This window comes from Solea solea, chromosome 17 (assembly GCF_958295425.1).
Source record: "Solea solea chromosome 17, fSolSol10.1, whole genome shotgun sequence".
In the NCBI taxonomy this organism is placed as follows: Eukaryota; Metazoa; Chordata; class Actinopteri; order Pleuronectiformes; family Soleidae; genus Solea; species Solea solea.
The window spans coordinates 4850629-4869591 of record NC_081150.1 but is presented as its reverse complement, the minus strand read 5'-3'; the positions used below and the strand labels follow the sequence as shown (position 1 = coordinate 4869591).

Genomic DNA, 18963 nt, shown 5'->3' with positions numbered 1-18963 from the left:
ATAGTTTTTATTAGTTTTTATTAGTATAAGTGTTTTGTAATATGGAGTGTATGGAATATGTAATATTTGCCAGGTGCAAGATGCAAAAAGGTCATAATCGGTATTGTGTCATAAAAAAACAACATAATCTACTGACAATATAACAAATGTAATGTTTAACTTGCATAGCCTTATGTCCCACATTGTAAACAAAAACAGATCGAAAACATTATATTGTGATTATGTATGAAATTAATTTACAAAGACGAAAACTAAGCACCTTTTCACTCCAACTTTAGTTAGTTTTGTAAACACACAATTACAGTTAGTTATCGTTTCTTTAAAAAAAAAATTGTTTGTATTTTTATTTCATTTAACGAAAATGTCTTTTCAATTTTAGTTTCCGTTCATGTTGGTTAACTATAATAACCTCGGTGCCATCGACTCAAAAGAAAACTTTTAACAAGTCCAAAGAAACAACCTATATGCAGCTTTAGCCTAAAAATATCGAGGTATTATTTATAAGTTTGTTGCTTCTTTGCTCATAGATTAATTTGAAAATGAGCGGTCCACACAGTGACACACCCCTGCAAAGTTGCAGCTCAGAGACGGCTTCATTTCACCTCACATTTGTTTCCCTGCACTTTGACTTCTTCTCCTAATGACCCGAGTGCTTTGTTTGATGTACACCCTCTGCTGGTATGAATCTTCATTACACAGCATACGAGGTCCAGAGAGAAATGACACACATATGAATGGAAATAGACATTGTCGGTTAACTTATTAATACATTCCTAATTAGTTAAATTATTAATGGCAATTACGTGACTCATGATTAATCATTAACATCCCTACCATGCATGCACACCCCACCCTACATTCTAGTCCATAACAACATACTGTCCTACCTTGCAGTCTGTCATTTATGGTGAACCTCAGCTGACTTGTGGATGTTGAACTGGCCTTGACCTGGAAAAAATATGTTCATAAGCATCAGTCTTTTTTCAAATTTAAAATTACACGTCTCAAAAGCTTGACATATTTACACCCACATCTTCTCATGAAACTTGTACACATCGTTAAAAGATTGTCAGGCCAACTAATGACCTTCTAATCGGCCTCAGCTGTTAGCCCACTCTCTGAAATCTGCTAATTAGTAAATTAGCACGCTCACTCACGAAAACTGAGATGGTGAACGTGGTTAGCGTGCCTCATGGAGCTGCCGTGGCGGACTCTGAAGGTGTGTTCAGACAAAAAAATGGATTATTGCCTTCTGTCATTTGGGCAAATTTGACTGCTGGACCTGGTTTATTGGCCCCAAACAGTCCATGAACAAATGTTAGCTGCAGCGACAGACTCCGCATTCAGCACAACCTCCAGCTTTGCTCTATTATTTCCTTCCAGTTTCCTTTTCTCCCCCCCCCCCTCTCTGAAGCCGTGGGTTACGAGCACACGATGAAACATTTTCCAGTTCACGTAGACTTGTGTTTTTGGCAGCGACGCCACCTCTAACATTTGCAAATTCTGCCAGAGAACAATTGGAGTTATAAACATGAAGTGCATCATGTCCGTTTTATCTTCTCCTCTTTTTCTACCTTAAACAAAAGTTATGACGAAAATGTCCTAGTTATGGTAATCCCATATAAATTATTCCCTCATGATTTACTTTAATGCCGATGCATTCATGAGTCCAATATATCCCAAAGGAGATCGTGAACTATCTGAAATTCATTTCCACCTTACTGCTCGTCCCCTTGCTTTGAAGACATAATTGCTTAACCTTTACAACGTCCTGAAATAAAGCAAAGCTTTTTGACACTCAGTCCCAATCATACGACGCTTTTGTTGCCTTTTTAATCCAGCCGAACCACATGATCTCATTATCTGCTGATGTTTTGCAGCATTATGCGATTTCATTACTCTCATGAATGCAGGTTTATGTTGGCCTACTGTGTCGTTTATTACAAATGATGATGCTGATGATAGCACCACAGCCAATAACAAAGGAACCATCGTTATAAAAGTATCATTGGCGCTACTAACTAAGCACTTTTTATTAAAGTGCTTAGTTTAGGTCTTTAAAATACAATTTCAATTGGACTATATCGGAATTATGGAATTGTATGTCACTTCCATAATGAGGTCACATCCTAATGGAATTTTGCCTTCAAAGCAACACAGACTTTCAAACAATGTCTCCAAGAACATTTTGATAGTTTATCAACTTACAGGGTGAATGACAAAGTAATGTTTACCGACTGTAGGGGGGGCCCAAGAGCAAATCCTAAATTGTGTTACTTTAATAAATGTTTCATGTCCCCAATATAAATGCTTTTATGAGAGCCAGAAAGGTATTGTCTGTAATATAAAAGAATACAGATTACAATGAAAGAATATAACACATACATGATTCCTGAAAAACAGGAATTTGTTTCACATAATGTTTGTAAAAGTAAAGAATTACAATTCTCGACACCACAGCCTTTTGAAGAACTGATGTGATCTCTTTCACCTTTGGTGCTGTGCAATGTCTTTGCCGGTCGTGACCAAGCTGTCTTGTCACCGAGAAAAAAAAAGCTTATCTGATCCACCGTCTGTGTTAAACGCTTGTATTATTTATGAAGCTTAAGTGTTGCCGTTTCCCTGGCCCCTCTGCCACTGTGCCTTACAGAGGGGTGGTAAACATCTGAAGGGAGAGAGAAAAAGAGAGAGGGAAAAAGTGTTGTTGGCGTTAAAAATACTCCTTTGCCCTCCCTTAGCTGCAGTCAGATGGATGTACAGGGAGAGGAGACACAGGAAGAAGACTGAGGACCTGAAATAGCCTCCTGAAATAGCCTGAAGCGTCCAGGGAAAGAGACCTGCCTCTGCCTGCTGTTAATTCCCCTCTGTCCTTGAATGTGTGTGTATGGTCATGTGTGCGCGTGAAATAGAAATGTGTGTGTGTGTGTTTACTCTCCCCGACAACAGCTTCTCCTTCCATTTTCCCCTCCTTCTCCCCCCTGATTCGATCTAAATAAAAGCCAACCAGTTAAATTGAAGTGTCAGGCTGGGAATCCAAAATGTGTTTAAGTGAAACAGGATTTTTATGAGTAAACATTTCATTCTTGCACATTCGCGCTCTCATGTTTATTCATATCTGGCGAGGCTATGAAGTAATGTTTCGTTTTGGTTCCTTGCACTATTCATTAGTTTGTGTATCGCCCGAGGTGTAGCCACTTATGATGGCTGCGGCGCTGCGTTGGCAGCCATGTTATTGACAGAACCATATGGATTTAATTTCATATTCATCAGAGAAAAAAAGATCCATGAGTCTCAGCCTTTGTAAGGTGGTGAGACAAATTATGCTTTTCACGAGAGAGAGAAAGAAAAAGAGCATGTGTATGTGTGTGTGTGTGCCTTAGATCTCAATTCCTATCTATTTCAGGGGTGAATTGTCTTAGAGATAGTGCCATTTCTGGATGCCATCATCACTCAAGCTGCCCAAGGTCTCAGCCGTGAGATGTTGCCATACATCAAGGTATTGTTGATCAATATTGATTGATCTGTGCAACTTGAGGGAATATCAGTGCCCATCTCTGCCTCGCGCTGCACTCTGTTTATGTAATTAATATGGAAGACAAGTAGTAACTCAACTATAACTTTTTAACCTTGCAGAAAGCCCCGATAAATCACAAACAGGGACATCAGATGAATTGAGCTGGCAGGTTATTGCACTCCTGCTCTGAGCTGCATGTGTGGAAGCAGCAAAACATCTTCCTTTGTACACTGGTTGTAAATAAAGTCCGGCGTCTACATGGTTCACCTGATTCACTCTTAACAACCTTTTTCCTCAAGCCGCCTCTGTTCACAGACATGAGCTATATGCCTTTCTGCGGGGAGTGTGAAGGAATGTGATGAAGGTTGTTCCTGGTTTGAGTTTGTGGTGAAGACTTTCTTTAGCGCTCCAGCTTAGCAATAAAACCTCAGTAATTCAGTTTGAGCCATTATCACGAGAACAGTATCAGCATAAATGACTTTCACCGTGGTTTTCGACAACATTCAATTTGAAATCCACCCAATTACACTACACTGCAATCAGAGCGACTTGCTGCCGATTTCTTCCGTCTGACATTTCAGTTTATTGTGATTTTATAATGTCACTGTATTCATGTTACATTCACGGATGCAAAATCATGTTGCTTCCGCCATGTGTTGTAGCAATAGCACGTGTCCCTTCATTTCCTCCTTACATACTGAACAGAAGAGCAGTTCAGACTGCACTTTTCTGCCTGAGCCACATCCAAGTCTGATGAAATTGTATTTATAGAGGATATAATCATTTTCTTTCTATGGCTCAACAATCTGGGACATTTTTTCTTTCTCTTCTCTCCTGAATTTATGAATTTTTTTTTTTCAAACACAGAATGAGCCTTTTATATTTTAAAAGAACCCGTAAAGGACAAACTAAACGTCCTTTAAGCTTTAATTCCATATAAAGGCTATTCAAAAGATCCTCAGCTGCAATTTTGTAAATAATCATTAATAAAGAGGCTGTTACAAATATGTAAGGTTAGCCCATGGACCATAGTATGTAAACAATGTTTGTATTCTTCCAGTTAACAACTACAACCAACCAGGAGATAATAATATAATGAATAGCCACTTTCAAGGATTGGAAGTCTATTGAAATTAGCCTACTTCACATTTGATTATCTAGTTTCTTCTTCAATAGCACATGATTTGAGTTTGTGAATTGTTTTCTCATTTTGAGGATAACACATGATAAAGTAGAGTGTTTGACTACCGGTATTGTCCAGTAGAAGCCTGGTTGCAAGTGAACTGAACTTCTGTTTACATTGTGCCGGCCAAATCTCGAGGCTTCAAAACTGGAGTTGAGATTCCAACAAGAGACAAAAACTGCACCAGACCCAAATATCATTTAAAATGTTATAAATATTTGTCCAAACATGGCTCAAGCCATCAGGTTCCAAAAGGTCCAGCTCCTCGCAGGTCAGCAGGCGTCCTCATTAGGGCTGCAACGACTAGCCGACGACGGGTGATGTCATCATGTGAATCCAAGAACATGCACTGCTGCTAAACAATGTTTCACTGTAGCCACTTGTAGTAGCTCCGAGTGAGACATCTCACTTTTCCCAAATCTTTGATGCACTGACAGCACATGCGCACTAGTGACCGGGAACAGAATGGGAAGCAACAGCATGGAGGCGGCTGAAGCGAGGCCAACGAGAAGCAAGCGGGCCACAGTTTGGGAACATTTCTTATGTGACACAACTAAAAAAAACTGGCACGGGCAAAATATGTATATATATCACATTTTGTTCAAATGTATATATTAAAAGGTTGTGTTCGAAATGCGACATATGCAGGGCACGTCCCATTAAATGACAGTGTCAGCTTTTGTACTCAAATATACTCAATATAATATTTTCCGGGTCATTATACATTCGTTCAAACTTATTTTGGGAAAAAGTGACAGCCCTAATGTAAGCTGAGCCTCGCTACCACGGTGCCTCTTCAGCAATGCATGAACATTTATAAAGGAAACACTTTTTGGATGATTCAGAAGCACCTCGATCAGTAAGATTATTAGCAAATGTTTTTTTGTGCAGTTCATAATCTGACTAGTTACAGTCGTCGATGACGAGTCGACTATTGAAGTAGTCATTAGTTGCAGTCCTAGTCCTCACTCTAACACATGCACACACACACTCACACACATATATATATATATATATATATACAAAGTATATTTTTATGCATATGTACACATAATGCTTACAAATTAAATAATAATAATATTTACTAATGTATTTATTGCTCATTTGATTCACTATAAAAACAATATTATGCCTCATACATGTTTCATTTGTCCTAAAACTGCTTTTTAAATGTGGGCTGTAATGGAAGCACATTTGTGTGTTTGCACTTTAAACGTGTAGTGACTGCATTTTTACTGTTGTGCTCCTCCTCAGGCTGCAGTTGTTACTCTGTGGCTCAGCTAAACTCCTGAAGGTAGATATGGTATCTCAGTTGCGGCCATTTCATTTTTTTTTTTTTATAAACACATACATTTAAATGTCTAATCTCTAATGTAAAACTACCTTTATAGCACATGTACAGTGTTACAGTTACACTGCACTGATGTCAATTATCATAACAAATAAAAGTCCTTGGACCAATTCTATGTAAATACTAATCATATAATCTGTAGTTGAAGAGGATCAGAGAGTCGAGAGAATGGGTTTGCTGTTAGATAACTGCAGTTTCTCAGTGTTTCCCGTGAAGATTATCTAGAGGCAGAGTGCATGAATAAATAAACTCCTCTACAGTAGTTGAACTACGGGGGTTGAATTACGGAGACACGTTTAGATCCAGGGTGTTTTCAGCTTGACCCGGTCTAAAACCAAAGGTTTATAAAGTGAAACAATAATGACTTTCATTTTTCATGGTTTTACATTAGGTTTAAAGCAAGTCAGCAGGTGACTCAAACCACTCACGCTTCTTTTTATTGTTAATAAAAAGGAGAGTTATTTTAACACATTCATTTAATGCTTACTTCAGGGCAATACAGTAACAGCAGAAGTGATTCTTGAATATAAATGTAGTTTCATTTTTCCTCCGGAGTGCACAGCGCTATTTGTGATGGTAATGTTGTTTGTTTTATCGAGGTCAAGTGATGGGATCGAGCTTTCCTGTTATCTTGCAGTCAGGGTAATAATTAGCCGTAATTCTTCTGTATATCTTTTGTGCTGCCTAATGCAAACATGCAGGGCTTAAAGATTCTAAAAATTATTGGATTCTGTCAGATACAATTCCACCAGCACCTGTTCAGCTGCTGAATCAGCCCACGTCCTGCAGTCATTACTTCTGTTTGCATTCCAGACTAATTCCATCTCCAACACACCACAGACTGCTGCTCCAGCACCCAGACTGCTTTTAATCATTTTCTGCACTGAATGTTTTTTCTTTCTTACATGTTAAGGATTCCTTTTAATTGCATAGATGCCTCACATGGCCATTATTCCTCTCTGCACTGACAAAACAGACGCATAATTCTTGACTGATAATTGCATCTGTTTGTGAAGTCGTCTTTTTTTTACGAGTATCAAAGGCTGAAAGAAATTAATTAACATTTTAGATCAGTACATTTTGTTTGGTTATTTTACTTTTATACATTTTAGTTGACAACTATGCACAAATCTGATTTTTAAAAGAGTTTATTCCACATGATTTTTAACCCTTTACAGGGCACTGAAGTTTTTTGTAGTGGAAAACCAACCTAAACCGTGCCGTGCTGAGGCGAGACAAGGCGGCAAGCCGGGAAAAAAAATACTCTGCATAGTAATACATAATTAAGTAAATGGGTTAGGGTAATACATGTGGAAAATTGTAACGCTGTTACATTACAGGTCATTTAAATTTGACACGTCTGGATGTCCATACACTCTCTTTTTCTTCTTAATGTGTTGTGGAAAAATAGCTTTGTCTATCTGAGGAGTTACTTAAAATTGAGTTTCTAAAAAACACTTGATGTGTGTGTGTTTGGTGACCAAATTCCAATCTCTCCTAGAGCCTGCCCTGACTTCAATCAATCAGAGACCAGGAATCCAAACAGTATTTCAAAAGAAAAAGAAGTGATGGTCAGTCAAAAACCACATGTCAGAAATTACAGACAGCACTGGTCCAATCACAGTTCAGCGGTCGACCTGTAGACGTTATTGCAACACGTTCTCATCCGAGCGCGTCATATCCAGCCGTGCTCTGTCAACCCACTAGTGGCACATTTAGTGGGTAAAAGTCACAGATTTAGGTTAGGGGCCAGGATAGGACTGAGGTTTACTTTAAGGTCGTTTTCACACCTAATAGTCGGCTAGACTCGGTACAATTGGGGACTCGGTTCGAGTTTGCTTTCCCACCGCACTGAACCTTTTGAATAACGTATTCCCCTCCACGCCTGAGGTGGCGCTGCATCAAGACTTACTGAGGGAGAAGACAAGACAAACAATGAACAAGAAAACTGGCTCATTTGTTGGTTAATGCAGGACAATTTCTGTTTCTGCCACATAAGAGCAAACCATGGTCTTGGGTTTTTTATTTTGTTTTATGCAAACATACTATACCGCTGCAACAATGGGCTCAGCCATTTCTGGCGGTTATGTTTACACACAATGCCCTGGGTTGTAACCGCAATGCCCTGCGTTGTAGTCCCGCTTCCTGCATTTGGTTCACTTGTAGCAACCCAAGAACTACATTTTTTGGGGGGACCAGAGTTCACTTTGGTTTCCGAGCAAACAAATTAAGGTTTGAAGAAGAAGGGCTGGTGTGAATACACCCTTAGATGAATATCCAGGTCATAGGCTTGGTAAATATCCACTGTTGGCTCCGGCACAGCCGGGAAATCTCTTTCAGACGCGGAAGGATACCTTGTGCGTCTGTAAGGCGACGCTGAGGGACAGTGACAGAGTGGTGGTTTATGACGCTCTTAGAATGTGAATAGGCTAGTTATTGCCCATCATTCAATGTGTCACTTTACACGTGTGTTTTTGTAACCATCGAGGGTTGAAGACTTGGGCCGGGTTATACTTTCTGCTCAGCTGAGCTTGACATAAATTTTGTCATCCATCCATCCACACTTCCAGGTTGTGTGCAGACTGTGCCCGCCGACTGCACATGCTCTGTAGCACAACACTTTCTAGTCCGGGCCATTCTAGTTTTGGTCAAAAGAGACAAGAAAAAAAGACAGTAAGGTTGTATGAGGAAGTCCGCTGGTATCCACATACAAACATCTCAAAACTCAAGGAAATACAGGATTAGAAGGTCGAGTATGCATGTGTGGAGCGCTGTACTGACAGAACCACAGGCATTGTTGTGTAGTGAACTCAGCTCGCCTATCAGGACAGAGGGGTATGTTTGTAACCTTCTGCCCTGAGTGTTGCCACGGGCTGCATACATGATGCCCCACCTTCTTGCTGAAGGATGTTGGGGCTCTGTGGAGAGGGAAGAAAATGCCCGCAGACATAGCTTATGGCTGATGAAGCATAACATCTACTCTGTGTGTTTATTTGCACCCAATATTATTCTAAGATGACATTGAAGATAGCAGTCAAACATGGGGCAGCACAGCACGGGAGGAGTAACGGTGCAAACAAAGGTAAAGATGAACATTTGGGCGGCAAATTCACACCTTTGCCTCAAAGTGCATCATGGAGGCCAATGTGGGACATGAGCTCATACTTAATACATGGGAGTTGGGAGAGAGAAAGAGATAGAGTAGTACTGATAAAGCCACTGCAAATACAGTTATCACCACTATGTCAAATCTGAGCAATAAACCTTCTCAATATCCTTTTTCATTCATAGTTCTGAAGATGTGGCTTTGAACGTAGGGGTTAAAAACCCACCACCATTCACAGAGGTTGGTGATAACCAGCATTGCCAGTGTTTGATTTAGTGGGGCAAGACTCAAGAGGACTTAAGGACAACAGCAAGTGATGTGGATAAGAACTGGCTGCTAGCCAAGCTACTCTTTTTTCCTTTGGGTTTTTTTTCATACCTCAGACAAACACTGAAACAATGAACTTCAATACAACTCAAGACTGAGTGTTATTTGAGTAATACAGTGTCTTGTGCTCACCTCGAAAAAACACATCTTATCAGTCTCCTTTGTGTCTGCCTCTTGTGTCTGCATTGTCTCCTTTTACATGAGTGCGCGCACACACACACACACACACACACACGCGCACACCACTACATTTAGAATAAAAGCTGTACAAGCAATACAAAAGTTGTGATGTGATTGTATTTCTTTTGGAGGAAGGCTGAAGTTTCACATACTTTTCCTTCATCCATGTCTGGAGGAAAACATGTCCATAGCCATGTCACAAATGGTGATGAACATGCAGGTCACAAAAACATTAATTACATTATTGTCTCCTGCTTTTTTCCTCCATGTGAGGGTCACAGGATGCTGCAGTCAATAATTTCATACTTCACGAGAAAATCTTGTGCAGAAATATGAGGAAGTCTTCATTAACGGCGCCCTCTTCAAATTACTCATTCGTTTTTGGACACCACACAAGAAAAAACGTTGTGCCCAGATGATGTGTCAAGAACAAGCTACAAGAACTCCCAAACGAGGGAGAGAGAATCAGTGTTGTAATGTAACAAAGTACAAATACTTTGTTATTGTACTATACTGTTACTACCAAATAAAATAAGAAGAGTTGGTCATGGTCTGTATTTATATAGAGCTTCTCTAGTCTTGATAAACTGCTTTACACTACAGTTTTGCCATTTGCACGCTTCACATGGGGTTAAGTGCCTTGCTCAAGGACACACATAGACTAGCAGAGGCAGGAATTTAACCCACCTTCCAGTTGAAAGACAACTCACCCTACCACTGAGCTACCATGGCTCAATCCTTGCTCCTCACCTTTTAAATACTTTTACTTTGAAAACTTTAAGTACATTTTACAGTACATTTTACAGTAAAGTACAGTAAATGGCAGGTACTTTAAGACTTTTACTTAAGTAATAATATACAAAAGTGACTTAACAGCTACCAAAGTCATTTTCTGGTAATATATTTGTACTGCAAGTATCTCTTTTAGGTACTTTTCTCTGAAAGGCCTTTGGTCAAACTGGCAATCGAACCAGCAACCTTCTTGCCATGAGGCTCCGCCAAAAAGATAGTATCATTGTTATTATTATTGTTATTATTATTATTATTATAATAATAATACTTATTATTATTATTAGGGTAACTCCAGCTACTATGTCAGTCTCCAAGTGATAAACTATACATCCCAGAATAGCCACAGCAAACATGACGTGACAGCATGAAGCAACGGTGACTTTGTTGTTGCTGTTGCAGAAATTGTAAATGCAAGACCGTCCAGCCTGTGTCCTTGGCATTTCATTTATTTATTTAAATGTTTTCAATGTATTCAGCTTGTGCTCTTTTGAAACTGTTCTCCTCAAGTGCTCTAAAGGATGTTACTGATTTTTCTTGATGTCAGGAAAACAGGGCAACAAACAACAGGCTGGAGCAAGTGCATCAACGTCTACAAGGGTGTTTTTTCAGAAATCAATGGAAGGCCCACCGGACCATGGATCAACTGGTTGGCTTATTGCACTTCAATATGAAGATCCCCATGTTCAGAAGGTGCCACAAGAAACACAGCATTATTTGCATTATTCATAGATTTTTCTTCCAGCCTGGTATAACACTGAGTTCTGCTTTTACTGCAGGGATAAAATGAACACAATCCATAGTCTTAATGTGTTTCAAATACTGTGCAAAGGACTGTGGAAGCCATTTGAAGACATTTAGGTTTGTTGGTGCTGGGAAGGGTGTTGATGATATAATGAGCATCCTTAAAAGACAAAGTGTCAAAAGGTAAATCACATAATTTTGAGTGTATATTTTCTTCCTCCTGGTTCAGATTGAAAAGGCACCGTATGATAATCATACTGTCAACTCCACTCTGTCCAGCTTCACTATATGAATCCCTGCTTGGTTCCTGTGCAGAATAATAACAGGATTTGCATCAGCAAAAAGACATGACAACTAAAAAAAGGATAAAGAAAAAAAAGCATAGAATAAGCAAATCTAGGCATTTGCAAGAAATCGATTCGGCACCCACTCGGCTGTTTGTGAACCAATGAGCTTGTTGAGCTATAATATGAAGTTCCTTGTGTCCTGCAGCCACCACAGTACATCCAAGACACCATTTGCATTTATAGATTTTCTCCTTGCGTCGTGTATCTGTGTGTCATGCTTTTGCTTTGGGTAAACAGGATCTGTTTTCATAGTCTTCATCCATTTCACCTCCACCACAACCGAGGCCCTTTGGCGTAAGGAAAGGAACGATTCCGTGTGGACAGACCTGGACTGTCAGATAGAGGCAGGGGGCACATGTGTTTTTCTTTGCCACTTTTTGGACAATATATTGAAGGAGGAGTGATAACGATGGGGTGCAGGTAATGCACTCCAGAACAACGTTATTTAAACATCAGCCAATGCAAATTAATGCGTCTCTGACACAGTGTCAACAAAAATGTCAACCGTGATAATTAAAGCCGCAGCGGCTCATCCACTGGTTATTAAATACTAACGATTTGGGATGCACTCGTTTCATATGCGAAAGGTCTGATAATTACACATTTATCGTGTTTAGTTCAAGGATTGCAATTCAATAAGCAGATTTAATATTTCAATAATCAACAGATTTGAAAAATGGTTGTGTGCTTTCTTTAAAAGCACATAAAACAGTGCTGAAAACAATTTAAAACTATTTGTAGGCTGTGTTGTTCTGAACTGAAATCAGGGTCTGTGAAGCAAAACTATCAGACCTGATTGAGGGAGTGTTTTTATGTACACAGCAGCAATGCAAATATAGGTGGGGGGCAAGAAGCATTTGTCCCATCAAACTGCTGAACAGCAGGGTATTTTGAGCGGCAGCAGGATTTAATGTTCTTGCTTTACTCACGCAATGTTGCCGTTGCCTCCGTCTGTCTTGACATAAAACAAATCACTCCCTGTGTGCTGCAAGGGAGTGTCTTTGGGCTGCATGACTTAGTCAGCATTTGTATTTTTCCAACATCTGCTTTGTGTCATTCTTTCACTGCTGATCTGCTCATACTGATCACATAGCCTTTACCACAGCAGCACATCAACACCAGCAGTGGTCAGAGTAAAAACACAAACTGCATGATGGTGGGCTAAACAGTCAGATAGTTCATTCAAACTGCTTTTAGGTCAGAAGTCTTAAGTGCACTCGATAAAGCAAGACCAGAAAAACACAGTCTAAATCGATCCCGCAGTTGTTTTCCTCCAGGATTCCTCAGAACTGAACTATGTATTTTATACCCTCTGCACAGGTAAACATTTAAAGAAAACATGTGGATGCTAGAGATGGGAGTAAATCAACATAGATTGGTGGCTTCACTTGGTGCATCTCGGAGTTTTGAGCTTTACGTGAGTGCAGACATGGAAAGTGAGGAAAAAGCTGTAATTTCGTGCAATTATTGGGCACAGGTGAGTGTCTCCAGCAGCATTAGCAGAGGTGGAAAAAGTGCCCTGGACCAAATTGGTGTCAGGTTTTAATTTGACTCTGCAGCACACTTTATTCTGAAGAGCATTTGTGACGAATTGCTGAGAGCAGCATTTGAAAACCATCAATGATCTGCGACCATGGGTGCTTTTTCTTTTATTGGTTTAAAGCTTGCTCACACAAAGAAACTTGTGTGTGTGTATGTGAGAGTGTGTGTTATAGAGAAGGGATGAGGTGGTTCTCGTCAATGCAAATCACTCCCTGTCTGCCATCTAACTCCAGCTGGTGTGATGTTCTGGCATATTGGCAAGTGAGGCGGGCAGGTCGATAAGGATTTTAACCGCATCTTAAAATGGGTAATGGTGGCCTTTATGTGTGTCATTGTCACTTACCCAAAAGTCACGGCTCTTAAGCGCCACCATCCATCACCTGCCTGCCTGCCACATGCCTCTTTCTGCCTAACTGATTCACTTAAGCTCTGTTTGTTTGTTTGCTCTCAAAGTCACTTTCATTTATGATCGAACTGGGCATGGGCAACAATTGCACGCTGGGCTGTACTGTGCAAAGACAGACCAACGGTGGTTAGCTGGCTCCAAAATTGTTCACCCACACTAAAGCCTGTCATATTGGATATTGCGCTTATGTGATAAGCGCAAATCTGAAGCCATTTCTTCAGATTTTCTTCGCAACAAAAAGGTGAAATCCTGTTTTGTCTGTGAAGATAGCATGGGTTCAGTCTCAATGTGCTCCATTTTTCCCCTTTCTCAGAAGTTACTCTGCTGTGAATTTAAGTTAATGAAAAGAGCCTCCAACCAGACCACTTCTAAAAGTAAATCCCATGTTACATAAAAAAAGTAATTTAACAAGGAATAAGTTAATACCAGGCCCTGTGAGGGACTGGTGACCTGTCCAGGGTGTGACCTTGCCTTTCAACATATGTCAGCTGGGATTGGCACCAGCTGCCCAGCGACCCTCATACGGAGGATAAGCCACTCACTTAATTGTTAGAGGTAGTTTGTCAGTGTGTGTCAGTGAGGAAGTCACACTTTAAGTGATTTCTACAAACATCTCTTGAATTTCTTATCCAAACAAGGTCAGTGCCAACGTTGCTTCTGCACACGCTGGTGGCTTTATTAAGTCACCTGCCAAGTTTAAAGCCTGTCGAGCAAACTGTCGAACAGTTATGCGCTTTAAAGACAGACAGACAGACAAACATTCCATTCATTTATAGATAGATTATAGTGATTTGGAGCCCTGCTTTTTGTGACGTGTTATTTTTATTCCATAAGCATTTGGGTGGATGTAATACAAGCAGGTTAGTGAGCAGTTAGATAGGCTGTAATGCTAGACTTCCTATGATAGAAGAAATTAGCATCCAGCACGCCCAGCTAGATTAGAGGTCAAGCAATAAACACAATTAGAGGCATAATTGGAGAGGGGTTTTGTACTTGCAGACAAGTGTGATTTAATTTATATGGAGCGTGCACATATCATTGTTATGAGAGGTTTTTAGCAGATCTTATCAGCCCTAGGGAGATGACGCATGTTAAAGCCAAGCGGTATGACTCGTGCTGCCGACTGTTCCTGACCACAATCATTAATATATTTTCTCTTAATAAAATGTACATGCGTAGCGTCAGTGTAGTACATTACAAGCTTGCAGCAGGTTATGATACTTAGCAGACATCATTATTTCTGTAGAAGTGAAGCACTTTTTTTTTGCAGGTCAGAAGCAGCCCTGACTGGTTCGGAGGGAAACGAGCGTGAAGCATATGCTGGACAGCTGTGCATTGTCATTCAACCAAAGGCCTATTAAAAATAGTTAGCATGCAACATTTCTCATTAAAGCTTTATTCCCACTGTAGGAGGAGGATGCTGGCAGAGCTGTTTCATATTCGTATATTTACAAAGCTCTGGCAAGCGTCCCGCTCATTTCTGCGGCGTACAGCCTAAGATGTCGAGTTGCCCTCAGCAACAGCGAGAAGCTGCAGTGAATGGCTGGCACAGCAAAGTCGGGGATGAAATGCTCGTTAAGCTGAACTATGTTTTTTTTTTTTTTTTTTTTTTTTTTTTTTTTTTTTTTAACCTGTCCTGTCCAGTACCCAGGACATGTAATATGATTGACTGCATGCCTTTTGGTGTCGGACAGATTTGATATGTGCAGGACGAGTCTGGGATACTCGGAACTGCAGTATTTTTATTTATTCGTTTAAGGATTATGTGTTGCGGGCAGCCGGACCGGACAGGGGGACAGGGGGACAGGGAGTGGACTGACAAGGGGATGGGGAGTGAGCGGGGAGGAGGAAGGGAGGGGGAGGGGGAGTGAGAGAGAGAGAGAGAGAGCGAGCGAGAGAGAGAGGGAGAAAAAAGAAGAGAGAGAGAGATCGAGAGGGAGAGAGAGTGAGAGAGAGAGAGAGAGAGCAAGGTGGACAACAGTATAATACGTGGGTTAGTACCATTAAATTGAAATTATATAAAGTAGACAGAACATACCTGATAAGACAGAACCTAGACAGCTTAAGGGTGACATTAGTGTGTTAGTAACAGGTTAATAACATTAAACAGTTGAGATTATTTAGTGTATACAGAACATACTTTCAGATACAGTTTATATAGTAATTGTTAACGACCACATCAAGAGAGTATGTCCGGGCTTACAACAGTTATATCAGTTAAATTTAATTTATCTTAGCGTGTTAGTGTGTGTGTGCGTGTGTGTGTGTGTGTGTGTGTGTGTGTGATCGTGCATATCAGTGTATATGTGCAGGGGTTGTCATTAGGTGTGATTGGAATCTGGGTGGGGGACTGTGCCAATGTCCGGCCCGTCCCCAGCGACGGGCCGAAAATCATCCAGGCGCCTAAGGCGCCCAGTAGCTGTACAGGGCAGGAGAGGCCCACAGCCACCACCCCCAGGATAGCAACGCATCCATCCCGCAGGGGGCCAGTCGGAGGAATGCGGGGGGAAAGCCCCCCCACCCAAGGTCGACCCGAGGGGGCCGACGGCGACAAGACCACGGACCGAGGCCGAAACCACCCCACACCCAGGCAGGCCGCAGAGGCCCAGGGTCCCCGCACCCAGAGCCCGCCAGCGCCCAAGGGCAGGGCCAGCCCACCACCGGGGGGAGAAGCGCCCCCCCAGACCGCCCACCAGGGAGGTACGGCCAGATACCCACCACTGCCACCCCCACCGCCCCCCAGAAGCCGACTGCACGCCCCCCAGCCCAGGGAGGGACAGGCGGAGGCCCACGTAGGGCCACCAGCCAAGGGGGCCCCCAGAGACGGAAGAGAGGCAGACTCCCGAGCCGGTCCAGACCCCCCAGGTAGAGGCAGGGCCAGTGGTCCAAGGACCCGCCGTGCCCAACCCCGCGGTGCCCCGGAGAGGGGTCCCCCAACATCCAGGAGCATCTGCGCCCGCCGACGACCCCCGCCGGGTAGGCAGACTGCCGCCCACCACAGCACCTTCAGGGAGGTGCGTCATGATGAGCCACAACCATGCCTCCCGGACACCCCCCAGACCGAGCGCAGGGGATCCGATCCCCCACGTCCAGCGACGCCTCATGGCCACCACTGCTGCCCTCACCCAGACCGCCAGTCCCAACACGGCCAGGGGGTGAGCAGGAATCGAGCGCTCAGGAGTGCACCCACGACCACCCCCCCCACCCCAGCCCACCGGTGAGTGATTTGGAGGTGTGTGCGTGTGTGTGGTGTGTGATACGATGTATGTTGGTATCTGGGGTGTAGTTAAAATGGTGGAGGGAAATGTGGCACGGGCGTCCCACTGTTGGCAGACAGTGGAGCCGTCGACGTGTCTCTCGCCCACCAGGCCCTAATGTCTAACATGCGATAAAATTAGGGGAAGAGTGGCAGATCATCGGGGGGAAGGAGAGCGGCCCCACCATGTGATGGTCCCACCCCCCGACCCCCCATCAGCTCAGCCACACCCCCCCCCCGGTGCCCTAGATGTGTGTGTTTAGATGTATCATCTGCGGTGGGGGGGGGCGTAGGGGGTGGGCAAGAGTGCCCCCCCAAGTAGGTTGCCAGCTTCCTGACTGGCAGGGCCATATGCCCCATTCCCACCCACCCCCGGCCAAGAAGGGAGCAACCCGTCCAGGCCAGGGACACGCCATGGCATCCCATGAGTGCCGCCGGGGCGGAGGACCAGATACCCCCACACCCGACCAGAAGGTAGGACCCCGGTGAGCACACCAGCCCCGACGAGGCAGGACCCACACCCAGGCCACCACGGCATTACTGACGGCAGCAATCCCCAGACCCCGGCCCCGCCCACAGCCCAGGAACAGTCCAGACCAGGCCCACGTTCCGCCCCATCTCCCATCCCAAGGGTCCCCAAAGCAAGGCGCCCCCCCGCGTGCCCCCCACCATGCCCCCCCCAAGGGACGGAGGACGCACAAGTCCGCCCCAGAGCGCAGCAGGAGCACAGCAGCGTGCACCGCCCCGCCACCCCGGAGGGCAGATCCCAGGGGGGATCCCCCCCCCCCCCGCTAGGGGCCAACTCCACCCCCCAGCGCCCCGCAGGCCCCAGCGCACAGAGACCCAGAGCCCCTACCCCCACCCGCAGTGCGGCGCCAGCCCAGCCCCAGTCCACGGCCCACCACCCCCAACCCCCACGGGCCCCCCAGGCCAAGACGGCAGTCCCCCCACAAATCCACCCCAACCCCCGTAGGGCAGACCCACAGCCACCGAGGGACGGTAGACCCAGGGCCACCAACCCACACAGACCACCAGACATCCCCAGTACCCCAGATGCACGGCCCGCAACACCACGGACCGACCAGGGAAGACACAGTCACCAACCCGCCCTAGGAAATATAATCAATTAGAGGTGTCCAGGTCAAATCAAATATAGGTAATTGTTTCTTTATGGAAGCAGACATTCTCTCCATAGAGATGTGATCTAAAATTAAATTTCTGTATTGGTTTAAACTTAAGTTTTTCTTGTTTTTCCAGTTCAAGAGGATAGTTTTCTTGGCGATGCTTAGGCTATTGATTAATATGTGTGATTTTTCCATGTTTATATGTATTCCGTTTAAATCACCCAGTATGCATAGCATGGGGGAAGGTGGTATGGTGTGTTCGAGACATGCTGAGAGGTCCTCGCATACCCTACACCAGAAGTTATACACCGGTGTGCATAGCCATATAGCATGCATGTAGCTATCTGCTGTGTTTTCGTTGCAGTTTGTGCAGATATTTGATTGTGAGAGCCCCATTCTGAACATCCTTTGTCCTGTGTAGTGTGTTCTGTGTAAGATTTTGTATTGTATTAGTTGTAGGTCTGGATTTTTTATCAATTTGAATGTGTTAGATGATATCTGTAACCAGAAATTTTCATCTAGGCTGATGGATAGGTCCGCCTCCCATTTTGTGGTTGGTAAAGAGATTATACAATCATTTTTAGTCAATAGTGCATGTGTTTTAGACACCATTTTGGGAGACATAAGGTTTAGAAATTGTTTGATCATTGGAGGTAGTTCTAGATCCAATTTACTGGTTTTAAACCTCGTCTGGATTACAGATTTTATTTGTAGATAATCAAAGGACGTGTTGCTGTTAATGCCATATTGTTCCACTAAGTTATGGAATGGAATGAATTTGTTATCTTGAAGAATTTGTTCCAGGTGCCTTATACCTTTTTCTTGCCATGATTTGAGTTTTAGTGTTGTTTTATTCCGTAGTATGTCTGGATTATTCCAGATTGGGGTATATTTACATGGGATATGCGAGGACCCAGTGAGTTTGATAAATTCCCACCAGGCTGACAAGGAGGTATTTATATTTATGCTTTTAAAGCACTGATGCCGTTTAATGGTTTTGCTTATAAATGGTAAATTGGAGATTTTAATTTCATTACAGAGTGTTTGTTCGATGTCTAGCCACAGACTGTCCAGTGGTTTAGGTTGAAACCATT

At 43.1% G+C, this 18963-nt stretch overlaps 1 protein-coding gene across 1 annotated transcript; it reads left to right on the top strand.

The window, feature by feature from the left end:
- Window positions 1-17096: 17096 nt before the first annotated feature.
- On the top strand, window positions 17097-17875 carry LOC131444026 (proline-rich protein 2-like). Its single transcript, XM_058614139.1, has 2 exons — window positions 17097-17230; window positions 17377-17875. The coding sequence occupies exons 1-2, from the start codon at window positions 17097-17099 to the stop codon at window positions 17873-17875; spliced, it is 633 nt and encodes a 210-aa protein (XP_058470122.1).
- Window positions 17876-18963: the final 1088 nt, after the last annotated feature.

Excerpts from the sequence above, each read along its gene's own strand:
- LOC131444026 (XM_058614139.1), top strand. The coding sequence starts at position 17,097 with ATGCCCCATTCCCACCCACCCCCGGCCAAGAAGGGAGCAACCCGTCCA. Across the intron at positions 17,231-17,376 it reads GACCAGAAGGTAGGACCCCG|GGTCCCCAAAGCAAGGCGCC; the intron begins GTGAGCACACCA and ends TCCCATCCCAAG.